Consider the following 26,116-nt stretch of genomic DNA (forward strand, 5'->3'; position numbering starts at 1 on the left):
CTGTATCTTAATTACCATGACCTGAATTCGCATTCAATCACTCAATGCCCTTATCTAATGCAACTTTATCTCTTGAAAACTTTAATTGTGCCAGCATCTACAGCCTCTTAGCAGAGTTTGCAATTTCAACCTTGCTTGAAAGAGCTTCCTGCATTGCCTGGTTCTAATTTTAAGATTATGTACGGTTACTCCAATTCCCTCACCAGAGAAAAAAAGTTCAATTAAACACAGATATTCATGCAGTTAAAATGTTGGTTTTGTTATTTAGCTTAATTACAGTTTCATCAACTCCTAACCTGTTTTCAACCAATCCTATTTTATGTCAAACTTTCTGTAACTTGTTAAAAAATATAACAGGCACTTTGCAAATATAAATTGCAACTTATCTCTGTATATTGTTGCTAACAATTATTTTATTTATGAATACCTTAGTTCAGCCACACTCTAGGGCATCCCTAAGGATCCGTGAAGAGAAAAGTCTGGTAAATGTTTCATGTTTGCAGATCCTGCCAATTTGAAGCGTTAACCTGTCTCTAATCATATGATGGCAGACCCACTGCACATTATTTCCTCTCATTGAGATAGAAAGACAGATGGAGCAATGGACGTACTGACATCCTTGATGTGATATGAGAAAAGCCAAAGAAGATAAATAGCTGTTTGACCCATTCAACTCACCTCTCTAGTCCCTTAACTTTCGTATAATAGCATCCAGCTGTATTTTCAAACTTCTCAGTTGTTTTTTCTCTATTATCTCACCTGGCAGATTATTCCAAACATTTATCACTGTTTGGAGTAAATTCTTTCTTTGTCTGTTTTACATTTACTTGTCAAAAATTTAAATAATGTTCCCTACACTTGCTTTCCTAGCTTGTATTGAAGTAATGAAGAAAAGCTTCATCCGTTTCATATTTTGTATGCTTGAATATTCTTAAAGTGTCTTCATTTTTAGCATGATGAATTTGGCTGCATCTAATCTTGCCTCACAGCTCATCCTCTTTAGATCTGGGACTGGCCTTGCTGAATCCCTTTCCAATGCATATATAGCAGAACTGAGCACTACGCCAAGTGTGATCTGACCAGCATATTATACAATCTCTGAAGAGTTGTATTCACTATTGTGCCATTCTAGTATTCTACCAACATTTTTACCATATTGCAAGTTAAGAGTCTGATGTTATCTCCGGGCCCCCTCTCCAAGTCTGTCTGTGATATATCCATTTCATTCATTCACCTCTCAGATTATGGTTTTTGCCTGAGGCAAGTCTCTAGTTACATTCTTCACTTTTTTTTCCTTACCTGGTGAATGTGCATCACTGGCAAGGTCTGTATTTTATACATTATACAGCCCTGATTGCACTGGAGAAGATCGTGATGAGCTATTTTCTTGAACCACTTCAGTCTGTGTAGTGAAGGTGCTCTTATAGCACTGTTAGGGAGGGTGTTGTAGGATTTTGACCCAGTAATGACAAAGGAACAAGGATATATTTCTAAGTCTATTAAGCCTACTGCCCTTGTTATTCTACGTCAGAAATCACATGACACCAGGTTATAGTCCAACAGGTTTATTTGAAATCACAAGCTTTCAGAGCGCTGCCCCTTCGTCAGGTGAACTCACCTAGTGTCATGTGACTTCTGACCTTGTCCACACCAGCACCTCCACACCTTGTTCTTCTAGGCAGTAGAAGTCATGGGTTTGGTTCTGCTATTAATGAGTCTTGCAAGAATAAATCTGAAAGATGGTACAGTGTTCCTACTGTTCTGCCTATTTTAGTGTCAGCATCAAATCTGAAATGCAATATCTACATCAGTACTGTAAATTGGAAAGAAGATGTTTTAACCACCAGCTCAGTGGGTCCTCATTCAACACCTACACTTCATTTCATATTGTTTTAACCAATTTCCAATCCAGAAACACTTTGCACCTCAATTTTCTGTGGCTGTAGTGGAAATCCATTGTGGTTTGTTTATAACTTAGTTAAAAGCCTTTTCAAAGGTAAGATGGACTGGTAGTCAGACAAATAAATGGGTTGTTAACTGAAATGAGACAGCTACCTTAATTATAAACTAAGCTCCCTTATGAAATACAGTGACGCTACATTGAATATTGTAGGAATTGTCAGTTGATAAAAAATTCAGATCTATTTCGCCAGCATAAAATCCAACAAGCAGTCACAAGATAAAATGATATAGAGTCAGTATTGATCAAAGTATTAAACTCTATCTAGCAGTTTGCAGCAGACCTCAATATATGGTGAGGAAAACATCAGTGATTAAGACCTTTTGGAACTGTATCTATGCCAACGTCAGGCATCTCATTTTTTCAGCATGTCATCACTGCAGGATTTTGTGGGATTCTGTTTAAAGTTCTCATGAGGGCAATCTTTTTTTTTAAGAACTAAAATCCAGAAGAGGCTTTGGATCTTCAGTTTAATGGAAGCAGACAAAAACCACTGTAAATGAATCAATTTATTTAATGGAAATCAGAGAAATGGTTCTCTCATTATCAGATGGTGGTGGAACCAAGAATGAGGCAGTAGCTATCAGATGTGTTATTGCAGCGAATCTGCTTGTGAAAGATAGCACGGCACTGAAGATGACTAATCTGGTTGATTTTTACATTCGCCGGGGTGACATCAGCATCCGATTGGCTAACAGCCATCTCTACATCTTGTTCAATAGTTGTGATCTGTTTTGTCCTTGTTGCTAAGAGTGCACATACTGGAGGAGCAAGCCGATGAAAATTGATCTTGGCCATGTATGGGTTTCTGGGTTGCTGAAATGATTCTAACTCGAATGGAACACTACCATGGTAACCAGGCAATGAATGCAACAACATGTCTATAAGAAGGAATGCAGACCTTATAATTTGCTTGAAATAGTCACTTCAGCAAAGTGGATTTATACGTGGCCTTCAGATCTATCTTATATGGGAGGGGTCTCAACCTCACCAATGCAACATTAAGAATGTAAAGTATTTTTCTATCATTTTAATCTGTTGATAGAAACCTTGCCTTTAAAAAACACATGACAAGAAGTTGTAAGTAACAAGCACATGATGGCTTTGAAGTTCAACTGTGTGATACTGGAGCACAAATGCTGAAAATATTCAAGAGACATTCTTTTGTCACCAATCTAATGAATGAACTGACCCTTTTGTTTTAATGTGGCTATTCAAGTTGGAGACTGAAGGAATTAAGGCAAATGCATTAAGCTTTTATATGCCCAGAGCTACCAGTCAAACATGCTCCAGCTGTTACAAAGTGTAATTCTGTTTTACGAACAGGAGAGAAGGCAATGCTGTGGAAAGTTACATAAAGCCTTTTAAAGATCTATCAAAAGTGTTGAAGTGTGAGTTTTGTAAGAATAACTCAAAGATTCCAGTTAATTTATATGATTACTTAAAGTATGATAGTGAGTTCATACATTAAAGGCCTTTGTTTCAGACTAATCAGCAGGAGGCATTCGATTTGTTTTTTGGGAGTGAGCCAAGTGGATTAAGTGTCACTAGGGTGTTACAGATACGATGTACATCATATAATAATGTTCTAAGACTCTGCCTTTAAGTTAGGATAAAAATTAAGGATCAATGTGACCTGTTCTGAAATCTGCCTAACGTCAGGTGTGGGTTACATTGCAGTTAAAGTTTAAAAGACAGTTCATGTTGTTTGCAGAAAGAGGATGCAAGGCAGCAGTGTCTGTGATTGCAGCAGCCTGACTAATAGTCCCACAGTGGTGTTCAGCAAGTCAGTCCATAAACAGTTTGCTTTTAACTCTCCATTTACTGCCAAATTGAAAGAGAGTCAGAGTCTCAAGGATAGATCATTAGCATTTCTACCTGGGTTTAAGGCTCATCTGATGGGATGGGTTTTGTGAGGAGAAGGTTTTCCAACATAGCACTGAACCACACTGACAGTGCTGGTCTGCCAAGATCCAGAAGGGAGAGAGCTAGCCAGATGCCCATATTCTCCATGGCCCATCATACAGGAACATAGGTGGGATACCATGCTCAGACTGAATAGATCAAAATTTCATAAAGTCTTGCACCCAGAAAATGGACCAACTTTGTGGTAGAGGGAGAAGTGCCAGGAAGAATACTTACTGTGAATGACAGTTCTGTGGTTAAAGGTTACCAAGTTGGAAAAAGAATGGAAGTAAAGCTTTGGAAGCTAAGAAGAGCATTGGACTGGGATTGGGAAAGTCAAATAAATACTTAAAAGTCAGTATAAACTTTATATATGAATTGGATTTTCCGCTGTAGTTGAAGTAAAAGAGGAATGTTCTGTTCTGTAGTTTACAGTGTAGCTGCCTACAAAAACAGTGCTTAGTTGTCTTAAACGTGAAATTTTGCACCATCCATTCAAAGTTTTTATTTTTTTTAAAGTTAAAGTTATCAATCTCTATGAGGATTGTAACAAATGAAACATTTAGGGGGGCAGTGCTCAGATCCACTCGCTACCCTATCATTCCCATGCTAAGCCACCTAGCTAGCACATCCTTAGACACTATGGGGTAATTTAGCATGACCAATCCACCTAACCTGCACATCTTTGCACTGTGAGAGGCAACCAAGACAGACAAGTGGAGAATGTGCAAACTCCACCAGGGCAGTCCCCTGAGGGTGGAAGTGGGCATGTTGGGTTAATTAAGGAAAGGCAGAACAAATCTATTAAGGCAAATAAAGTTTAAGTAACTTGCTTGAGTTTCTTGACAAGGTAACAGAGGGTTTGTGAGGGTAGTGCCTTTGATTTGGTGTCCACGGTCTTTCCAAAAGGGTTTGGTAAAGTGACACACAATGAACCAATGTGCAATCACAGTAAAGTCACCAGAATCCCACTTCCACATGAGGCAGAGAGAATTAATAGTGAGCTTCATCAGGGTGGGGGGGCATCATGCCTCAGGCAAGGTGTGAGGTTGAGAAGGCAAGACCTTCATGGTAACCTCAGTTGGTGCAGGAATGGAACCCATGCTGTTGGTTTCAGTCTGCTTCATAAATCAGCTGGCCAGCCAACTCAGCTAACCAAGTCCCATTAAGTGTAACAGCATTCAATAGATTAGTTAGACATTCTGGAGAAAGGCAGGCACAGTAACAACTTGGATATAATGTTGGTTGAGTGACAGGAACAAGACATAGTGGTGAATGGTTATGTTTCGGTTTAGGGGAAGGTTTATAGTGGAGTTTCTAAGGTTCAGTGATAAGACTCCTAGCCCTCCTGATGTCAATTCATGACCTATACCCTGTTCTACAGGACAAACTTCCAAAATTTGCAGATGATATAAAACATGTGAAACATCAGGAGGATTTTGTAAACTGTCAAAAGAAAGAGAGATGTCAGTTGAATGGCCATAGTTGAAGAATTGGAAGATGCAATTTAATACAGTAAATGTGAAGTGATTCATTTTTGTAGAAACAGCATGAAGACACAATGTCAAACATAAGGTAAAGTTCTACAGGTGGAGCTAATGCAGAGGCACTTGAGTATATATTTGTACAACTTATTGAAGGTAGGAGGACGGACCGAAAGGGTAATGAATAAACCTTACAATGTCCTGGGCTTTATCAGTGGGGATATACAATCAAAGCAAAGAAGTTATGTTAAACCTGTGTAAAACAGTAGAGTCATAGAGCTATAGAAGTTAAGGCACACTGTGAAGCAAGGAGAGAGGATGCAGAAAAGATTCATGAGAATGTTTCCAGGATTGAGGAAGTTCAGATATGTTGACAGGTTGGAGAAATTGGGAAGTTTGAGAGGAGATTTAATTGACGTGTTCAAAATCATGAAAGTCTTGGTCAGGAGAAACTGCTCCTATTGGTGCAATGATTGAGAACAAGGGAGCACAAATTCAAGGAGCAATTGGGAGAGGAGAAACTATTTCATACAGTGAGTGGCTAGCATCCAGAATGCACTGCCTGACAAAAAAAGAGTTGAAACAGAGTCACCTGACACTTTCAAAAGGACTACGTTCCAAAAAGAAAATAGCTGCAGGACAGCAGGGAAAAAGACCGGGGCTTTGCACTCAGTGAATTTCTCCTTCACAGCAACAGCACAGGCAAAATAGGCTGAATGATCTTCCTCTGTACTGTAACCATTCTATTACAGGGATAGGTGTAAGCCAATCAGCCCCTGGATCCAGTTAAGGATAAAGTCTCAAGCCTCACACTGTAGAAGTATAAAGGTCTTTCACATGCGTCTTTCAAAGCAAGCTAATCATATTTGGTTTAGTTTCTAGCAATTAGGTTCTTTCCTCAGTATACATGAAATGATTAACTAAACTATGGATTGCGGAAGCTGGCAATTGTGTTGGGACATTTGCAGTAACACAAACTTGGAAAGGGTTTTCCATCTGAGGCTGGTATGTTGCCATGACATTCAAGTATTTCAGTGCCAATAGATCTTGTCTTACTCAAGACTTGATGCTAATGGAGTAGTGCCATGGATAAAGTAGCAGATTGTTGAGAGATTAATTGGAACTGAGGAATAGAAAAGTCAATAGCTGTACCACATTCTGCCTCACACATTTCTAAAAGCATTTTTTGTTTGCAGTCATGAGCACATTTACCATAAACTGGTGCAACATCCTTCACAAAATCAATCTTGATTTTGAAACTTATTTGTTGAATAACTGCACAGTGTCATTCAGTGCTTTGACTGATGGAGGCCTTTGTTACAATGACTTTGGTTGTTCAGAGAAAAATTACATCTGGAGAAATGTCTAACAGGGTGCTTGAAAACAAAGGGAATTATAGAGGTCTTTCCATTATCTCTTCTCTGACATCTTGCTCATGGACAAAGCATTTCCTTGCTGGTCAAAGACCTGAACCTATTTTTCTTTTGAATGTGCATCTTTATACGTGCAATCTCAATCATATGATCATTCGTCAAGTTGCTCAAAAAGCACAGCAAATCTATTTGTTGCTGAAAAATGTCCATTGACATTGAAATGCTCCTAATATCTCCTCTTCAATCAAAGTGCTGTAGTCTGCTTTGAGTGAACTAGTTTGGACGTCAGATATCTCTCATCCTCCATCATGTGTGAAACTTTGTGACAGTGGACAGCACCGATAGCCTGGCAGAGTTGGCAAGAAACATCTTGAAGGTAGTTACTTGTACTTATTTTTCACTTTGAGAGGCAGCCAATCTCAAGTTGTGAACAATTTGACAATGCTAACCAAGATCTAAGTGACTATCACTGGATGGTAAACTAGTGAAATGATTTATCAAAGAAGGAAACTGACTGACCAAATCAGAGAGTTGTGAGTCTTTGGAATCCCCCTCCTCAAAAGAATCTTTAAACATTTTTAAAGGCAAAGGTGGATTGATTCTTGATTACCGAGGGGATGAAAGATCAACGGGGATATGTAGGAATATAGATTGAGGTTAAAATCAGATCAGCCCTGATCTTATTGAATGGTAGAGCAAGCTTGAGAACTAACTAACTGGTTGCGGATTATAGAACTAGGGGCATTGACTGAGAATTAGGGCCTGTCCAATCGGAGACATGTTAGGAAGTGCTTCTATGCACAAAGGGTGGTAGATTTGGAGCTCTCTTCCATAAGTGGTGGAAGATGCTGGATCAATAGTTAAGTTTAAATCTGCGATAGTTTTTTTTGTTGAGCCAAGGTATTAAGGGGTATGGGCCAAAAACAGGTATATGGAGTTAGGTCACAGATCGGCCATGATCTCATTGAATGGCCAAACAGGTTTGAGGGGCTAAATGGCCTACTTCTGTTCCTATGCTTCTACAATGGCACAGCAGGCTCAAAGGGCTGAATGGGTTAGTCTTGTTCCTAGTTCATATGTTTGGAAGTTCAGTTGCCTTTTGGTCACTGCTATGTCAAAAGAGAAATGAAGCTATTGAGAAATTTATTAAACTAATCTTAATTTTACACAAGCTTCAGATAATGCTGTATACTATCACATTTTGATTCATTAAACAATAAGCATTTCCCAAAATGTTAACATTGTGCTTTAATGTAATTTTTCTCAGAGTGTGAAAAATTAGCGTTGATACTGTAGATTATCCAACTGTCAAATTTCTTCTATCTTAAATGTCACAACACTGGGAATGTAAAAAGCACATCTGTTATAGATGATAGCTGATAGCATGTCCTGTTTGAGAAAAGCAGACCTAATCTATGGAATGCTTTGAAAACTCCTAAACAGCAAAGCAGTGCAGAGGATGCGGATGCCTGGAAATGTAATCCTACTCCCAACAGAAGTCAGGACTTCACAACAACATATCCTTTGTTGAAGAGATTCTTCACTGATGAAGCAGACTAACCAATTAGCACTCAAGGGAAGAATACAAGAAATAGAGACCCAGATCTTCCGGTCAATAGTCACCTCCTGAGAATGGTCACCTTCCCCTCTCACCCCACCAGTATTCAGTATTTGACACCCTTTCTCCCACCCTGTCAATATTTAGCACTGTCTAAGAATTTTCACCATTCTCTCTCATCTCCCCACTGCACGTAAATACAAGTATTTTCAAGTGCCCTCTTCCAAAACAGCTTTCCCTACTTTGCTGACTCTTCTGAAATTGGCCAGACAGTAGCCAGAAATTCTGGAAAGTGAATCGGTGGAAGAGGTGCAGGACGGGATCAGGGAATAAGTACCGTCCAAAGAGGCAGAAAATATTGCTGGAGTGGGAGCGGTGTGTGTGTGTGTGTGTGTGTGTGTGAAATACTTTGACATTCCACTTGACTTACTTCATGTTTTGCTGGTTAAACGCCTACTATGGATAGCTCTAAGTAAATTGTGTAAAAAACCAAGCTGAATATAGGGCAAACGGCAAAGACTCCATAATCCTGGCCATCCAATCCTACTAATCATCAGAATTGGGCTGAGTGAAATCAGAAGTTGAAGTTTCTCATATAAATACCAAAGCCCATCACCAGTGAAAGCTCACTTAGAGGCTTCAACACATATCAGAAGCTTTGGGACTTTGTTTCATGTGCGGGACCTCCCAAATCCCTGACCTACAACATATTAACTTACAAAAGGTAACCAACCATTCGGGGGTAATCTTCATCCTCGTCACATAATCTGGTGAGCTGGGAATTCATCCTAATTCTATCATCATTGCTGAGTCAAAATCCTGGAACTCCTTGCCTAGCAGCATTATGGAAATATCTTCACGTCATGCACCTCAACAGTTCAAGAAGAAGGCTCATCACCTGCTTCTCAAGAGCATTGAAAGATCGGCAGTAAATGCTAGCAATACCAAACCAAGGAGCAAGTTTTATACACGGGCGAAGATAAGTCCTAAACAAACACTCCAGATTCCTTTTTAGCTCATGTTTGAAATTCTGATCCTTATGTTATATTAAAATTGGAAATGTTGGGGGAACACTTTTATGAAACATGTTTTCATCTTGACAAATCAACCACGAGTTTGGGAGTTGACACTTATTGAATGCTAACTGGTCCAAGGCAAATGTATCCTGTTTGAATTCACCGAGATTAGCCGAAATCTGAAAAATTCAGCTGCTAATAAAAATACCTTTGTGTCTAATTATGTCTTTTCTTTTTAAACAACATTTTTATCTGTTATAAAGCCAACAGTTTGAAAGGAGAGGGAAGAATCAAATATATATTCTATACTATATACATTACATTGAAGGACAACACGAGAATTGTAATACTATTCTGGGATTGGTCCTGTTTTCATTCTTGAAGTGAAGTAAAGCAAACTGGATTACAACATTTGCGCTGTAATTTGAGTCACGTTCACTACATATTTTTCTCTCTCTCTCTCTTCAAGATTGACAGCTTTCTGATTAATGTGTGATAATTCTGAATTGTTTTCAACCGTATACTGTAACAAAGATGGGGGAGGGAGGGCAGGACAGGGGGACAGGAAACAAAACAGTTAGACTCACTGGTTCTCCTGGAAGTGATAGCCCATTAGCACCCTGAGGGCCGGGGAGGCCTTGTGGACCTGGAGGTCCTAGATCACCACGAGGGCCTGCTGCACCCTGTAAAACAGCAAATAAAAGGTTTTTCTTTTCACTTTCTGCATGACAAACAAGAAACAATACGTAGCTGTTATTGCAGTCATCTGCAGCCATCATGTAAATCTGGACATTGCTCCAAACCAAATATGCATAAATTTTACCCGAATATTGACTTACACATCCTGAAGGCTCTGTTAGTAATTACATCAATCAGCATGTGATTGAACCACACAGTACAGGTTCAATCTCCCGTCCCTGCTAACTGACCTGTTATAAGGTGGTAAATGCTGCAACCACTTGCACACAGCAAAGCCTAAAAGAAATCAATGAAACAATGTCCCTGTAATCCTTAGTGATGCTGATTGATTGAATACTGCTATGAGATGTTGTGGTCCATCTGCAAACTTAGTAGACTTGGCCTCAGCTTAATTTCTCGTCTGGTATTTGACTCCTAGAACACTCCCTCAGTACTGCATCAGTATCAGTTTGGATTATGAGTCCATGTTCCTGAAGTGAGTTTAAATCTCCAACTCTACGAGACTGATACTTATTTAACAATAGCTCAGGTGGAAGACGATTCCCCTTAGTAGAGGTGTCAATAACCAGAGGTCACAGTCTTCAGGTAAGGTTTAGAGGGGATATGAGGAAACCATTTTTTTTAAGCCAAAGTGAGGTGTATATCTGGAACTCACTGTCTGAAAGAGTGGTAGAGCCATGAACCTTAAAGGCATTTAAGAATTATTTATATGAGCACTTGAAATGCCACAGCACACAAGGCTACGGGCCAAGTGCTGGACAATGGAATTAGAATAAATAAATGCTTGATGACCAGCACAGATACAATGGGCTGAAGGGCCTTGATCTGTGCTGTAAAATTTTATGACTCTATGTCCCAAGGGTGTCGGGAAGGGAGGCATTAACCAGAGATCCCACTCGTGATTGCTATCTGTTGGTCCATGATGGAAAGTAATACGTACAGTTTCAGTTAAGGATGAAATTGAGCTGGATTGAGATGCCCCCCGCACCGCCCCCCAACCCCATTTGCACTCGCAGAGATTATACGACAGTTTTGCTGACAGCACGAGGCCTGAATGCCAGGATCACAAGACAGAAAGTAAGATACTCACAGGTGACCCTTGTTGGCCTCTTTCTCCTCTCGGACCTTTGCTGCCACTTTGACCCTGTTAATGGAAAAAAATCACAGAGAAAGCAAAATAAGCACAGCCTGCGTTCAAAACACATGGATTCCCTTCACCGCTGAACACCAACACCACTGCTCCCCCCACCCGTCCCCAGCCCCAGGCTCACAGGATAATCAAGCTGAGAAGGAAACGTCTGAGATTGTCTTGTTTGGATATGTTAGGTGGCTGAGTGAGTTTCATTACACATGGACACAATTAGTAAATTATACACATTCATGCATTAAAAAGTCCTGGCTCAGCATATTTCCTCATTTCTACATTAGGTAATTCATAATTGTTGAACAGAACGCTTTCATTTTACTTTCAATTTAAGTTACATTCACTACGTATTTCTCTCTCTCTCTCTCTCCAAGATTGAGAGATTTCTGCTAGCATTTCAAGCACCATCAGCACTGATGCAGAATGCAATGATTGTCCCCTTGCCACAATGTTTTATTCTGTATCTCTCTCTTTCTCTGTCTGTCTTTTCCGTTAGCTTGATAGATTATGTGAACTGCTTTCTAACCCAGGAAATGAAAACGAATGAAGTATTTCCTTACAGAAGGTCCAGGAGGTCCTGGGGGCCCAATACTGTCCTGAGCGCATGTGCAGGCATGTGGAAGCGCTGGACACTTTGCTTCATCTCTCTGAAATTACAGAAACCGCACGATTTTGTCAGATAATGAAATAAGTCATGATAGAAAGAAAACCATAACCCACTATCCCCAAAACAAAATCAATTGCTTTGTATGGCCAATGATGTGAAAAGCTATGAAGCAAACTAGACAGCATTTTTAAAAAAAATTAAACAAAGCAAAGGCATCTATACTTCTTATGTGGAGGTCTACTTTGGCGTTTATTCAAATTTAACTGGTGCTTGGTATTGTTATTCTTCATTGCATGGGCCTTTGTGGGGAAGTTAAGGATTCCTAACAGCAGTAACAAAGACAGTTTTTTGTCAAATATCAGGGTCAATGCTTGGCATGGATCCTGTGGCTATAAATAAAACATGACTAAGAAACACCATTTGGTGATTGTTGCCATTCCACGGAAATGTATAATCCATCTGTTTCTCTACCCCCAACTGATTCTTTCCCGGAACACCAGGATGTTAAAACCTGCCATCTCTAAAAACCAAAACATGGTGCAATTTCACTTTTATTCTCAGAATTTTGGAAAATATACAAACGTGTCCATTTACTGCTTTGTTACCCAGAACAAATTTCAGAGTGGTAGAATACAAACCAGAGAGGTAGATGGAAATGTCCTTGAAATTTACTTGCCCCAAAGGTATGAGGATTTTTGCACCAATCCGGAAATGTTCATGATCACCCATTTCCGGTGATAAAGTAAAATGAATCTTGTGTTCACAAATTAATTGTTTGAAGCATTCCACCACCTCGGTTATTTTGAGACTACGTTTTCTGAGTGAAGAATAGCAAGTGAAAATAAAGTACCTTTATGGTACCAACTGAATGCGAACAATCAACCCTACCTTTCCTGTAATGCTAATAAAATGTCAATGACTAAAGTGTGTGGTGGACGCAGTTTTGCCAATTCCAGCTGGATGCTATCCTGGAGGTGTCACCACTCAAACTCAGACTCAGACTCGCCCATGTCACCCTGCCAACAGTGGTCCATCTCCTGGGGAAATGGCCTGCCTATTTAAGTTTGGGAGACTTGATGTTATCCAATTGGGCTGATATTTGGTGTTGGTAAAGCACCCTTTGTTCCCTCCTCCAATTAATGAGTGCATTCCAAAAGAAAACTGCAGTGATTGGAAAAAGGGCCAGGTAGATCTCATTAACAATGCCACCCTTGATTGGGGTTGTTAATGTGGGCCAATCAGGGAGCCTTGGCTGACAGATATACACAGGAGATTCAGAAAGTCTCCGAATCCTAGGGGCTGGCTCTGAACTGGCTGGTCAGAGCCCATGTACTGTGCACATGTACATAAAGGGTGTCTTGGTGACAGGACTGCACAGTTATTTCAAAAACACAGCATTGTTTACTTTCCCTACACTTTCTTGCAACAGAAATACCTCCTCAGTTAAGGAAAAGCAGACGCCTCTGACAATCCAAGGAAAACACAGACAGGCAAGCCAAAACTCTGGCATATGTCACATACTGACAGGTGGATACTTGCCGTGGAAGGAAGATCGCAGCATTTGTCTCTTATAACCCAACCCAGGCTGCAGATGATGTCGAAGCTTTGAATTTCGAACTATAATCAAAAGAGAGAAAAGAATACATTGAAGCAAATGAATACATATTATCGTAATTAGCCTGAATGCCCCTTGGTCTTTCCAATGTCTCTTCACTCAAACCAATGTGCTCTGTTTATTCCTTTCTAATGAAATATTCATCAACTTGCAAAGCTACACCCTTTGGTTCTCTCTCTCTGTCTGTAAGGTACTGTTGGAACTGTGGAGTGCTTATAGCATCTTCTGGTGCGTTACAGACTTCCAACATCAGTAGTACTTTGCTTTTTATTCCCTTCTGCCTTCAATGTTTTTGTTTTGCCTAATGCTTTCTCACTGCCTGATTGGTCTATGTGCCCAATGATTTTCACCTCTTGCTATTCTTTTGTTTTTCACTGCTACAACGGTAGTCAGTGCAACTATCACTCTACCCTTCTTGCTCCATTGTATCTAGTCCCGTTTGGGCCTCACAGTCGTTCCAGTTCTGTGCTTAAAAATAGCCTATATGTCTATAGCATCAACTCAACTTTGGGATATGCCATGTGCTACCAAAATTTTCTGATCCTCCTCTTAAATTCTCCAGATATTCTAACAATTGAGAATGGCCCTTTAAAGCAATTAATATTCAACAAAATGTTTCACTTAATGTTTCTGTTGAATAAGTGGTTCATGGATAGGAAAGTAATTTATTATTATTGTTGGACTGCAATGATGTTACCCTTGTTTTGTGTTCTCCTCTCATTCAAACCCATGGGAAGGTGTACCTTAAATACTGGAGTTTGACACAAGCTACTCACTGAGGCAGAATCTTCTGGCCCAGAAGAGGTGAGATAAAAGGTGGGCAGGTGATCTGAATTCGATGAAAACATTGGAAACCTGCCAGCCAGGTAAACATTTGCAATGAGTTCTTTGGCCTTGAAAGGTTGGGAATGTTCTGGGAAGCCTATCTGCACACATTTGCAACTCATCAAAAGCTGAATTCGCCAGAATCAGGTGCCCCTTCCCGATGCAGTTCACTCTGATTGCATTCGGAGACCCAGCTGCATGCATCTGGCAAGGCTGCCTTCTTCCTAGACCTTGGGGTAAGTTCAGAGCAAGAGATACACTGGTAAAGTATGTGAATGGTTGGGCTGCGGTGTTCGTTTCCCCAAGTGGAGCAAAGTAGCACAGGGAAGGAGGGTCTGGTGGGAAAGGAGGAGAACTGACACAAAAAGCAATGGGGTCACATTTTCTCTTTGCTGCCAGCTTGCCTTGTCTGGGTGCCCAGTTATCCCATGAAGTAAGAATAGGCTGTCGACTTGCTGCCTGTCCCATTGAAAGATTCCAGGATCCTCAAGTGTGTGTTAGTATATTGGGCTAAGGATCATCAGATTGCATGTGAGCACCCATTCTGCTCCAAGATAGAAGTTTCACTCACTTCCTCAGCCATCTCCAACCTGATACTCCTAGCCTGAAAATTCTGCTCAGTCTATTCACAAAGTTACATCTTTGAATGGAGTACAGAACAGTGGCTGCGTCATTGAACATGCCTACAATAATGCATCATGCCTTACTTCTGAATCAAATTCAGCAATGTAAAACACTATCCCACAAAATGGGAATACATTCCTCTGTACCTATGGTGCCAGAGATTGGAGGACAAATAGCGTTTTTTCTCTTCACCCACAGTTCCAAAAAGGGATCAATGATAGATGTCTTCAGATCTTTGATTTCACACAAGGGTACAAACATGTTCCTGCACCATCATTTACACACTGAAGAAATTTGTTTTTCTGATGGTTATGTTGGAAAAAAGTCACAAAATTGCTATGTTTACAATATAGTTGTGTTTGCTCACTAACACATTTTAAGCTAGAAAAATTCTCCTCCCACAATCAGTTCTTGATTTCAACTTTGCCATACTGTTGAGTTGTTGGAACAGAGAAGTTACACAATGGAGAAGGGCTGAACTGAAAATTCCAGGATTGTTGCTTCTAAAAATAAAAGCATTAAGGGCATGTATGATCACTGGTGGTTAACAATGGTATTGACCCATAGCTGATCAATTCTGGTAAAACCTCTGATTGGGTGTTTAACACTGAAGCTTTTGAGAAAGAGCTAAAATAATCTCACGTCGAAAGTTATTTCAGTTTCTTGATTATGTGATATGAACGTACTATTCAGAAGAAATAGTTAATTAATGTTGATGTCAGCCAACAGCTTGGCATATACTCGTGTCAACTAGTTGGGTATCAAATGTCCTAACCAATCAAAAATCTGCAAGGGAGACAAAAATGTATTTAAAATATTCGCGCCTTAAACTTATGAAATTGTCATGACTTACTGGAGCAGATCTGCCCTTTGGTCCTCTAGTTTTAGCCAGCTTTCCAAGAATTTCGTATCCATTGGTGGTAATGTTACCAGGAGGATTTGCCATCTTCTCTTCAATCTCTTCACAGTCCACAATCAGTTTGACGCTGTTCTGGTGTACCATGATATGAACCTGCAAAGGGGACATTGGAAAAATGCAAGTTGAATCCACATTTCACAAACTGACGTACAACTTTCTGCAATCACTAAGCTGAACACAGTGTACCACCAGTTTTACATCTACTAGTAACCTTGGTGGCCTTACTTTCAGCTGCCTGAACAATGAACCTTGGAAAGAAATCAGAGTTAACATTTCAGGTCCAGTGACCCTTCCTCAGGATCCAGACCTGAAACGTTAACTCTGATTTCTTTTCACGGATCCTGCCAGACCTGCTGAGCTTTTCCAGCAACTTCTGTTTTTGTTTCTGATTTATAGCATCCGCAGTTCTTTCAGTTTTCATTAAACCTTGAAATCTCATCCTTAACCCCATCCCCCTTTCTGTGAGGTGCCTCTCTTTCTAAGACTTTTTGATATCTTCATCTTTGACCAAGCTTTTGGGCTGCCTGATCTAATATCTCCTCACATAGTTTACTCTCACAGTTTGACTAGTAATACTAACTGGGATGGTTTGCTAGTTTAAAGCATTATTTAAATGCAAGTTGTCTCTTTGCCTGCCTCCTGTAATATCTGGAAAAAAAAAGCTTAAATTAATAAACGATTCTCATGAATTGTTTTAGTCTATGAAACGGGTATGAGGAATGCATTTCTGCTTCATTATGTGTTCATTTTCTTTGTGTTGCTTTACGTAGGTCCCAGAGGTGATATATTTATACAAGCATGCCCTATTTCTTTTCCCATTCATTCATGGTATCTGGGGTATCGCTGCCTGGGCCAACAAGTATTGCCCGTCCCTAGATGCCCTTGAGAAGGTGGTGATGAGCTGCCATCTTGAGCTGCTACAATCCAATTTGCATAGCTAGATCTACAATGCTGCTAGGGAGGGAGTTTGAAGATTTTCACTCAGTGACATATAGGGGCTTTTGAAGTATACTTGCACATAATGACCCAACAACTGATATTTCAGGGGTGTAGAATGTTTCATCAGCATTGAATGTGTTAGCAGAAGAAAATGACATTTCTAGAATTATAACTGCACATTGATGTCAGCTTATCTCCTGGTTTGGCTTTATGTTTTCATGTTTCTTTCCCTCAGTTTCATCCTCTGAATACATTCTGTGTTACCTACTGTTGCAACCAAGGCTGGAGAAGCAAACTGTCCCTCTAAACAACATCACATAAAAACTTAGATAACAGGCGTAGAGCTGGATGAACACAGCAGGCCTGCTGTGTTCATCCAGCTCTACACCTTGTTATCTCAGATTCTCCAGCATCTGCAGTCTACTATCACATAAAAACTTTTCTAGTTACCAAATGACCATATCCAATTTAAAACAAAAGACAATAAACATAATAATTGATACAATATCAAAGAAAAACTCATTCATTGAAGATGCAATAATTAGTTAACATACTCAGTCAGAACTATAAATACTTATCCCTATAAATATGCTCTTCCGGAAAATAGGTAAAAGGAAATTCTCTGCAGAGATCATCTTTCTGCAAAAAAAAATCACTTTGGCCACAATGGGTAATTCTTGAAGGCAATATGATAAAGTAAAGGATGCTTTAAAATCTGTTGCACTGATGTTCTGATTCTTGCTAATGATGTACCATTGTCTCTGAAGTCTTGCAGGCACAGCTTGCTCAGGAAATACAATCTCGAAATATCATTTTAATCACTTTTTCAAAAAAGCAAATAGGTTTCACCCTGAACTGACATAAAGGGTTTCTTTGAAGAGATGGGAGATAATGAGCTGGGCAACTTGTTCATCTTAAGCTTTCAACCAACTCAGCTTCTCTCTAAATCAGCTTGTTCTTAACTGGCTTCTCTCTAACTCAGCTTGTTCTTAGTGGGCTTTCCTCCAACCATACCAGATAAAACAAGAACCTCACCAAGCCAATTAGTATTCAAAAGCAACCGGGCAAGTTCTATGGAAAAGAACGCAGCTACTGCCAGCCGTTTAATTTCTACAAAGCCTTGTCTGAAAAATTCTTTAATGTCATGAATGAACTTTCAATGACCTCTTTTAAAGAAACCACTTCAGGTATGTCCACACAACTTAAAATAAATTCCTTTTTTAATGCAATCTTTCAGAGTCCTCTAAACAATATTAAATATAAAGTGTCTATAATGCTGCAACAAATTTCAATTTTGCAGGAGAACCCTAGAATATATTTCATGATAAAGATGTGCCTTAGAAAGTTTAATGTATAGAACTATTGAAAGGCGAAGGAATATCTTAATGAGGGAGGTAGTTTTCTACACAAAAATGGATAGACATATCATTTCCAAAGAAGAGTCAGACCAGACTCGAAATGTTAACTTTGTTTCTCTCTTCACAGATGCTGCCAGACTGGTTAAGTTTCTCCAGCATTTAATATTAAATTTTATTATAGACCTATCACTTATTTTTAGACAAAACATAAGAAGTAGATATTCTTCCAGGTTGAATCGAATGAAGTACCAGCCAAGTTTAAGAACAGTGAAAGATAAACTGGGATGAAACAAGCTTCTCAAAGCTCAAGATTGAAAAAGGAGAAAAGACTAAAAGAGGTGGTGGGTTCCACAGCTAGTTTTGAGCATTTGATGAATGAGTCAAGAAACTGTATGATGAAGTACATTTCACCCCATGAAATACGTACTGTTCTCTGAGAGTAAGTTGCAAAATTTCATGAAAGTCTTCACAGGGCTTTACAAATGAAATTATGAGCTTGCATAAACATTGGGTTGCACTCCCATATTTTCAGAAATCTGAAGGCAGGGAGATGTTAATTCAGATTTATAAAATTATGAGAAGCTTTTATCAAGTAAGCAAATGAAAATCCACTTCCTCTGGTGAGTGTGCCCAGAATAAATGGGGATCAATCATAAAAATTAAGAGTAAAAAGCACGCTTTGACATAACAGAGGTTGTGGAAATCTGAAATTCTCTCCAAAAGGCTGTGATTGATGAGCCAAATGAAATTTCCCAAGACTGAGATCAGGAATTTGTATGAAGTAATGATATTAAGGTTATGAAGAAAAGTATGTACATCAATAGATTTGATGCAATGATGCACAATGATCTCATTAAAAGATGGAATAGCCTTCATGGGCAAAATGGCCTACTCCTGTCCTTATGATAAATGGTTGAGATGGATGGTGATAAGTTGGAGTTGGAGAAGATCATCTCAATGGCAACTTTATTTTGTATTATATCTAGGACTGTAGCAACAGATAGTCAATCATTCATAAAAACACCATGCAAATCTTGGACAGTCTTGAAATATAGGTATCTTTCAAGGAAAAAGAACAAGTTTCTTTTCTTCATGAGAAAACCTAAGTTTGGTGGCAGATCTAGCAGTGGCAGGGACATGGAAAATTTTATCTCAGGGAAGGAGTTAATGAGATTGAGTTGTTGATAAGAGGATGTTGATAGAATAAGAAGGTACAAGAGTAGCATTAGGAAAGGAAAGAGGTACCTTGTTAGCCTTGCAACCAATGCAGAAGAACCTTGTCTTACACACACACACACACACACACACACACACACACACACACCTGAAACATTAACTCTGATTTTTTTCTTCACAGATACTGGCAGAGCTGCTGAGCTTTTCCAGCAACTTCTGTTTTTGTTCCTGGTTTACAACATCCGCAATTCTTTCGGTTTTTATTCAGAAGAACCTTGTCTTTGCAGAATTGAAAGAGATAGGTTTTCAAATGTGAGGTCAATCAGAAATGCTTTAATTTTAAGAAAATGAGGCTGTACATTAAGGTTCTAAAAGTTCTGATGAATATAAAGTAGAATTAGAAAGGGGAATTGAGAAGGTAATTTGATACAGAGGAGATTGAATGAAAGAGAACGGACAACTCAATGACTTAAAGGCAAAAGATTAAGCAATATCCTCAACTACACCACAGAGAAAGTCTGAAGGGGAATCAGATAGAATATATTTCCATCGCACTTTTGATTTACAGGACAACAAGACATTCCACGTGTAAGAAGAAAGCAAAGATTGGACATCAAGTATGAGAGGGGACGGAGAAGACAACGTATGCTAGTGTGAGAGACCAAATGTATCATTGAAGGGATAAGGAAGAATTATTTACCACAGTCATGGTCAAAGCGCATGTCACTTTTGAGTATGATAAGGGCTGTTGAAAGGCTTGAAACTTGATCAGGAGGTGATGGGAGGCCATAACTAACTTGTGTGGGCTCAGTTTCAAAACCTGACAAAGACTGCATTCAACACTTGATAACATGTCAATGAGCATGTTTCATCAAGATGACTGATGGGGACATAGAGATGTGAAATGTCAGTCTCTGTTTGGTTGAAAATAATGGCAAAATTCAACATAGTTTCTACATGACACCTACTTTTGTCAGAATAAGATGGAGTGAGCATTATAGAAAGTGCTTCCGTTACACTTTCCTTCCCTTTTAGAGAGAACGATTACTGATGTTTGTCTGGCTTGGAGCCTCTTAATCAACATCCAAATCTAAGCCTGGCTGTGATGTTGATCTCTGGGGTTCAAGGTTGTGTCACTTATTGTGGATCCAGTACAGACATGAAAGGAGCCTCTAACTCTCGGGACTTCGTACATGAGATTTGGTTTTATTTAGAAATAGAAAAACAGTCCACAAGGATTGATCTTGCTTATATAAGCGTGCAGCTCCCATCTTTCAAATTCGACACTTACCCTTGACTGATGCCTGCCTTTGAAATGATCTTGACTATAATTTTTCAGTCTGTTTTATTTTTAACTGCCCTCTCCCCAGTTAATCTCTGTTAGTGCAATCCCATCATGTTCTCTGTGTGTTTATTTTTGCTTAGTTAAACTTCACAGTCTTGGCTGATTTTAGCAAGGTTCATGTCACATAGATCTGATAAACATTTCACAGCTGTTGAACCGTTCGTCTCCAGTACCAGTACCAAAACAATTTGCTTTTTTAAATCCTTTGCACTTACTTTGCCTTGCCTCAACAATGTACTTGCTGGGTTAGGTCTCATGGAGTCACAGAGTTATACAACACAGAAACAGACTCTTCGGTCCAACCAGTCCATGCCGAACATAATCCCAAACTAAACTAGTCCCACCTGGCCCATATCCCTCCAAACCTTTCCTATTCATGTACTCATTCAAATGTCTTTTAAACATTGTAATTGTACCCATATCCACCACTTCCTAAGGAAGTTCATTTCACATGCGAACCACCCTCTGTGTAAAAATTGTGCCCCATGCCTTTTTTAAATCTCTCTCCTCTCACCTTAAAAATGTGCCCCCTGGTCTTGAAATCTCCCATCCTAGGGAAAAGACAACTACCATTATTTCTGTCTGTACCCTTCATTATTTTATAACCTTCCATAAGGTTGCCTCACAACCGCCTGTACTCCAGTGAAAAATGTCCCAACCTAGCCAGCCTTTCTTTATAACTCAAACCTTTCACACACGGCAACATCCTGGTAAATCTCTTCTGAACTCTGTCGAGCTTTTCTATCGATCAAGGTTTTTCTTAAAAACAAATCAAATGTTTCAGAACTGCAGCAGCTCCTATATTCCACGAGATCCCTGAGTGCTCAAAGCAGTATCCAAATATAACCAGAAATTCACTCAATTTTCAAGTGTCAAGAGCACTATCCCTTGCTTTTTTATATATAATCCAAGTTTCCCCAGAGATATTTAATGTTGTTTTATAGAACGTTGCAGAGTTCAAAAAAAAACTGTTCAACTCCAATTAATCACTCAACTGAGCTTAGAAACCAAAAGCTGTCATCATCTATTTCATTATGTTATTCAAAAAAGAACAAAATTCCAAAGCACTTCACAGCCAAATAAGTTACTTTGTCATTTGCACCAATAGGACGGTGAATCGTGCCAAGTTTTTTTAGCAGGCAGTTGATTTTCTATGGGCTGTTTTGTGGCCTCTGCCAAACCCAAGTTTGACCCCAAACCTCTTCCTGGGATTTCTGAGAAAGAGATATTGCCTAAAAAACCAGGATAATTCCTTGCACTTCTTCAGAAGAAAGTCTATGTGCACGTCTAGCTTACCTCTTGATTTAAAGTACCAGCTGAAAGACGATCGGCTCAATTTTAAGGGTTGGGTGAATGGACTACTTGGGTGGAAATATGTGTCACTGCCACACATGCAAACACTGAGCCTTCCACCCAAACATTAATGTGACAGCTATCTGGGTGATAGCACTGTCATTTGGTTCAGGGACTACAGCCCACCCCAGACCTGTTGGCCCAATTGGAAAAGCTAAGCCAGGGCCACTGCTGAAGGAAGCCAGGACTCGACAGCAGGAAAGGAAATATTTGAAATGATGGGTCCTGGTACTCCTTCTGGGACACTGATAGGGCTACGGATCCTGCCTCACCTACTACTAAATCCATTTTCGATACAACACCCCTTTCTCTGCTGCTGGGAAGCTTCCTTCATTTATCTGGTGCCCTCTCCACAAGGTGAGGAGGTGAACTTTCATCGGCAAAATGCCAAAGGAGTGGTAAAATGGCCCTTAATTGGGCCCTAACATCAATCTGCTGCACACTACCTTGTAGATGGAAGTCTCCCTGATGCTGCTTCCTCCATCAGTAAAATTCCCCAGTAGTGGGGGATAGAGGCAGCATGGTGGCTCAGTGGTTAGCACTGCTGCCTCACAGCACCAGGCACCTGGGTTCAATTGCAGCCTTGCGTGACTGTCTATGTGGTGTTCGCACATTCTCCCTGTGTCTGTGCGGGTTCCTTCCGGGTGCTCCGGTTTCCTCCCACAGTCCAAAGATACATAGCTTCCAGGGATGTGTAAAATAAGTGGATTAGCTATGCAAAATGCAGGGTTACAGGGATAGGGCAGAGGGATGGATCTGGGTGGGATGCTTACCAGACAGCCAGTGTGGACATGTTGGGCCGAATGGCCTGCTTCCACACTGTAGGTGCTCTCTGAGAGTGGGGCGTAGACAAAGAGCATACTCCATTCCCACCTTCTGGGGGCTGATAAACTTCTGCCCAACATCTCTTACTATGCAGTACAATTTCCTTAGTACTGTGCTGCAGTATCAGCCTGGTGGGCTATGCTATGAAGCATTTCTACACATAGCTTTCAGAATCAGAAGAACTTTCTAACATCTTGGGCTATCACTGATAGTCAGAGTCTGTGTACTCTGTGCTGAGTGGTTTATTAATGGAGTCCAACCAAGATGACCAGACAGAAACAGAAGGACAGACTTTCTTTTCCTAATTGCTTCAGACTAACAGTGCTCTCTTCCAGCCCCAGCTCTCTTCTTTTTCAATATGTTCTACTCAACCTCTTCTAAGATGTTATTATACACCTTTAAAGCTTGTGGGACTTGGATCCAGGCCTCCTGGCTCAGGAGTTGGGACACTACCTCTGCGCCACAAAAGCCCCCAAATCCCCCAGTTCAGACATAACACACTTCTGAAACAGGAAGGACTTGAAACCATGATTTCCAGATCAGAAGTTGGAACATTACCATTGGGCCACAACAGCCCTAGGTATCTAGACAAAATAATTCCCAATCAGCCTGTAGACATATCTTATTACACTGGAGCAGTTGGGATTTGAACCTGGACCTCCTGGCTCAGTAGTAGGGACACTACCACTGCAACTCAACACTGCCTAGATAGCTAGACAAAATATTTTCTAATCAGCCTGTAGCTAGATCTTATTACACACTTCTGCACCAAGTAGGACTTGAACCTGGGCCTCCTGGTTCAGAGATAGGGACACTACTACTGCATCACAAAAATCCTTAGATATCTAGACGATTTGTTTTTAATCAACCTGTTTGAGCATATTATGGCACACCTCTGGAGTAAGTAGAAGTTGAACCTGGGCCTATGACTGCACACAAAAGACCCGAGAGAGCTAAAGAACAATTAACCAATTAACAGCCATCAACTGGTTCCCTTCTGTTAATTACCTGTTATATTAACATGTTCACCTCCTGACTCCTAAAAACTGCAGCACCCATCTCAACCCACAAACCAGTCAGTATGAAAACTGGTTTCTTTGCTTTCCTACATTCCGACATTACTTCAAAAATACTTAATTAACTCTAACATCGTTTGGGACATCTTGAAGTTGTGAAGAGCTCTATCATGACTGGAAAACTCTTGTACTGAACTATAGAATGAAATTAGAATATGACTATATGGCTTTGCTCTGGGGCAGGAGTCAGGAACCTTCTATTTTCATAACTGCAGCTGAGTATTTTTCTGTTAGCCTCAACATATAAATTTGCAGAATTGCATCAACGAGGGTGAGACGTGATTCCAGAAACATCATAACTCTTCAAGCATAAAGCCACTGTGTTTGCAATCCCTCAAGAAAACATTTATCATGTTTATCAGTACAACTGTCAATTTCCCATGGAGTTTTTTGTATTGATTGCATGGAAGGCTATGGAATGCAATTAGTGGCAACACCAACCATTTTTCATATAAATCTCTCATGATGGACACCATCCATGGCTTGGTGGATAAATACAAAGCTTCATTGATCTAAACCCATGAGGGCCAAAAGAAAAGCATAAATGGCATTGCTGCCAAGATACTTATTCAGATTTGTTTTACATTGAAATACTGAAAATAGGAGCAGGAATTCAATATGATCATGGTTGATCACCCAACTCTGTATCATCTTTCTGCTTTCTCCCCATAACCTTTGATCTCTTTAGCCCTCAGAAATATACCTAACTCCTTCTTGAAAATGTTCAATGTTTTGACCTCAACCCCGTTCTGTGGCAGAGAATTCCACAGGCTCACCATAAATTTCTCTTCATCTCAATCCTAAATGTTCCACCCTGTATTCCTAGACTGTGATCCCTGGTTCTGGAATCTTCAGTCATAGGGAACATCCTTCCTGCGTTTTCCTTGTCCAGTCATGTTACAATTTTATAGGTTTCTATGAGTTTTTTTTTCCTTTGTTCATTAATGGGATGAGGGCGTTGCTGGCTAGACCAACATTTATTGCCCATCCCTAATTGACCAGAGAGCAGTTAAGAGTCAACCACATTGCTGTGGGTCTGGAGTCAAATGCAGGCCAGACCAGGTAAGGATGTCAGTTTCCTTCCCTAAAGGATGTTAGTGAACCAGATGATTTGTCCTGACAATGGATTCATGGCCATCATTAGATTCTTAATTCCAGACATTTTATTTAATTCAAATTCCACCTTCTGCCATGGCAGGATTCAAACCCGGGTCTCCAGAACATTATCTGGATCTCTGGATTAACAGTCCAGTGATAATACCACTAGGCCATCGCCTCCCTAGATATGAGATATCTCCTCATTCTTCTAAACTCCAATGAATGCAGTCTTAACTGATCCAGTCTCTCTTTGTATGTCAATCATGCCATTCCTGGAATCAGCCTAGAGCTGGAGGAACATAGCAGGCCAGGCAGCATCAGACAATCAGGAAAGTTGACATTTCGGTCGGGACCCTTCTTAGAAGAAGGTTCCCGGCCCGAAACGTCATCTTTCCTGTTGCTCTGATGCTGCCTGGCCTGCTGTGTTCCTCCAGCTCCACACTGTGTTATCCCTAACTCCAGCATCGGCAGTTCTTACCATCCCTGGAATCGGTCTAGTTATTTATGAGATATATGTGCCCCAGGCAATGCCCATAACTAATTGAACTTGAGAAGGTAATGGTAAGTTACTGCCTTGAACCACACTCGCCCATGTGGTGTATGTGTATCAACAGTGTACATATATATTGAGGATCCAAATTCAATTCCTGGTCCACCCTACTTTAGGTGATTGCAGTAAAGTCCTCCCATTAGCACAGTGCATCAGAGTGGAGGGAAAAAGGAAACAAAAGAATCTATCAGGATACTTGCTACAGAGTAGTGCCCATAGATGCTGAGCCTACACCGAGTTAACTGATTCCAGTCAGATTGCGAAGAGCAGCATTACAAGCAGTGTCAATACCCCCAGGGTAAAAAGGAAGATTACGGGGTAAATCAGCCACATTCTCCATTTCTGATCAGGGTATAATGGCACTCTTCTGAAAACAGATGACAGATGAAAACAGGAATGGACTTGGCTGTAAACTCTCTAAGTTTAACATAGCCTCGGGTAACACTAACAATTCCTGCTGAGAGATGACAAATGGCCACTTGGATGAAATCCTGGGAGCAGTTGTTATGCCTATAGAACCAAACCTCTGTCAGAGTTACTGCTTTCACAAGGAAGGGAAATAAACTGGGAAGTATCTAAAAAAGATAAATTCCGCCATTTGGTTATTTTCAGCCATTCCTCTGTCAATAGTTGCTTTACAGGCTCATGGGGTAGGAGCTATTGACTC

The 26,116-nt window shown here is 40.2% G+C and overlaps 1 protein-coding gene across 1 annotated transcript in view; it reads right to left on the bottom strand.

Moving 5' to 3' along the window:
* The window catches only part of LOC109915609 (collagen alpha-1(XII) chain-like), a 259,058-nt gene that overhangs the window by 42,914 nt on the left and 190,028 nt on the right, over positions 1-26,116 (bottom strand). Inside the window, exons 51-55 of the mRNA XM_048601391.1 lie at positions 15,664-15,822; positions 13,286-13,363; positions 11,700-11,786; positions 11,086-11,139; positions 9,884-9,979 (exon numbers count right to left, since the gene is read on the bottom strand). Of these exons, the coding sequence (XP_048457348.1) occupies positions 9,884-9,979; positions 11,086-11,139; positions 11,700-11,786; positions 13,286-13,363; positions 15,664-15,822 (474 nt within the window). The remainder of the gene's footprint in view (positions 1-9,883; positions 9,980-11,085; positions 11,140-11,699; positions 11,787-13,285; positions 13,364-15,663; positions 15,823-26,116) is intronic.

This window comes from Rhincodon typus, chromosome 9 (genome assembly GCF_021869965.1).
Source record: "Rhincodon typus isolate 14 chromosome 9, sRhiTyp1.1, whole genome shotgun sequence".
Lineage (NCBI taxonomy): Eukaryota > Metazoa > Chordata > Chondrichthyes > Orectolobiformes > Rhincodontidae > Rhincodon > Rhincodon typus.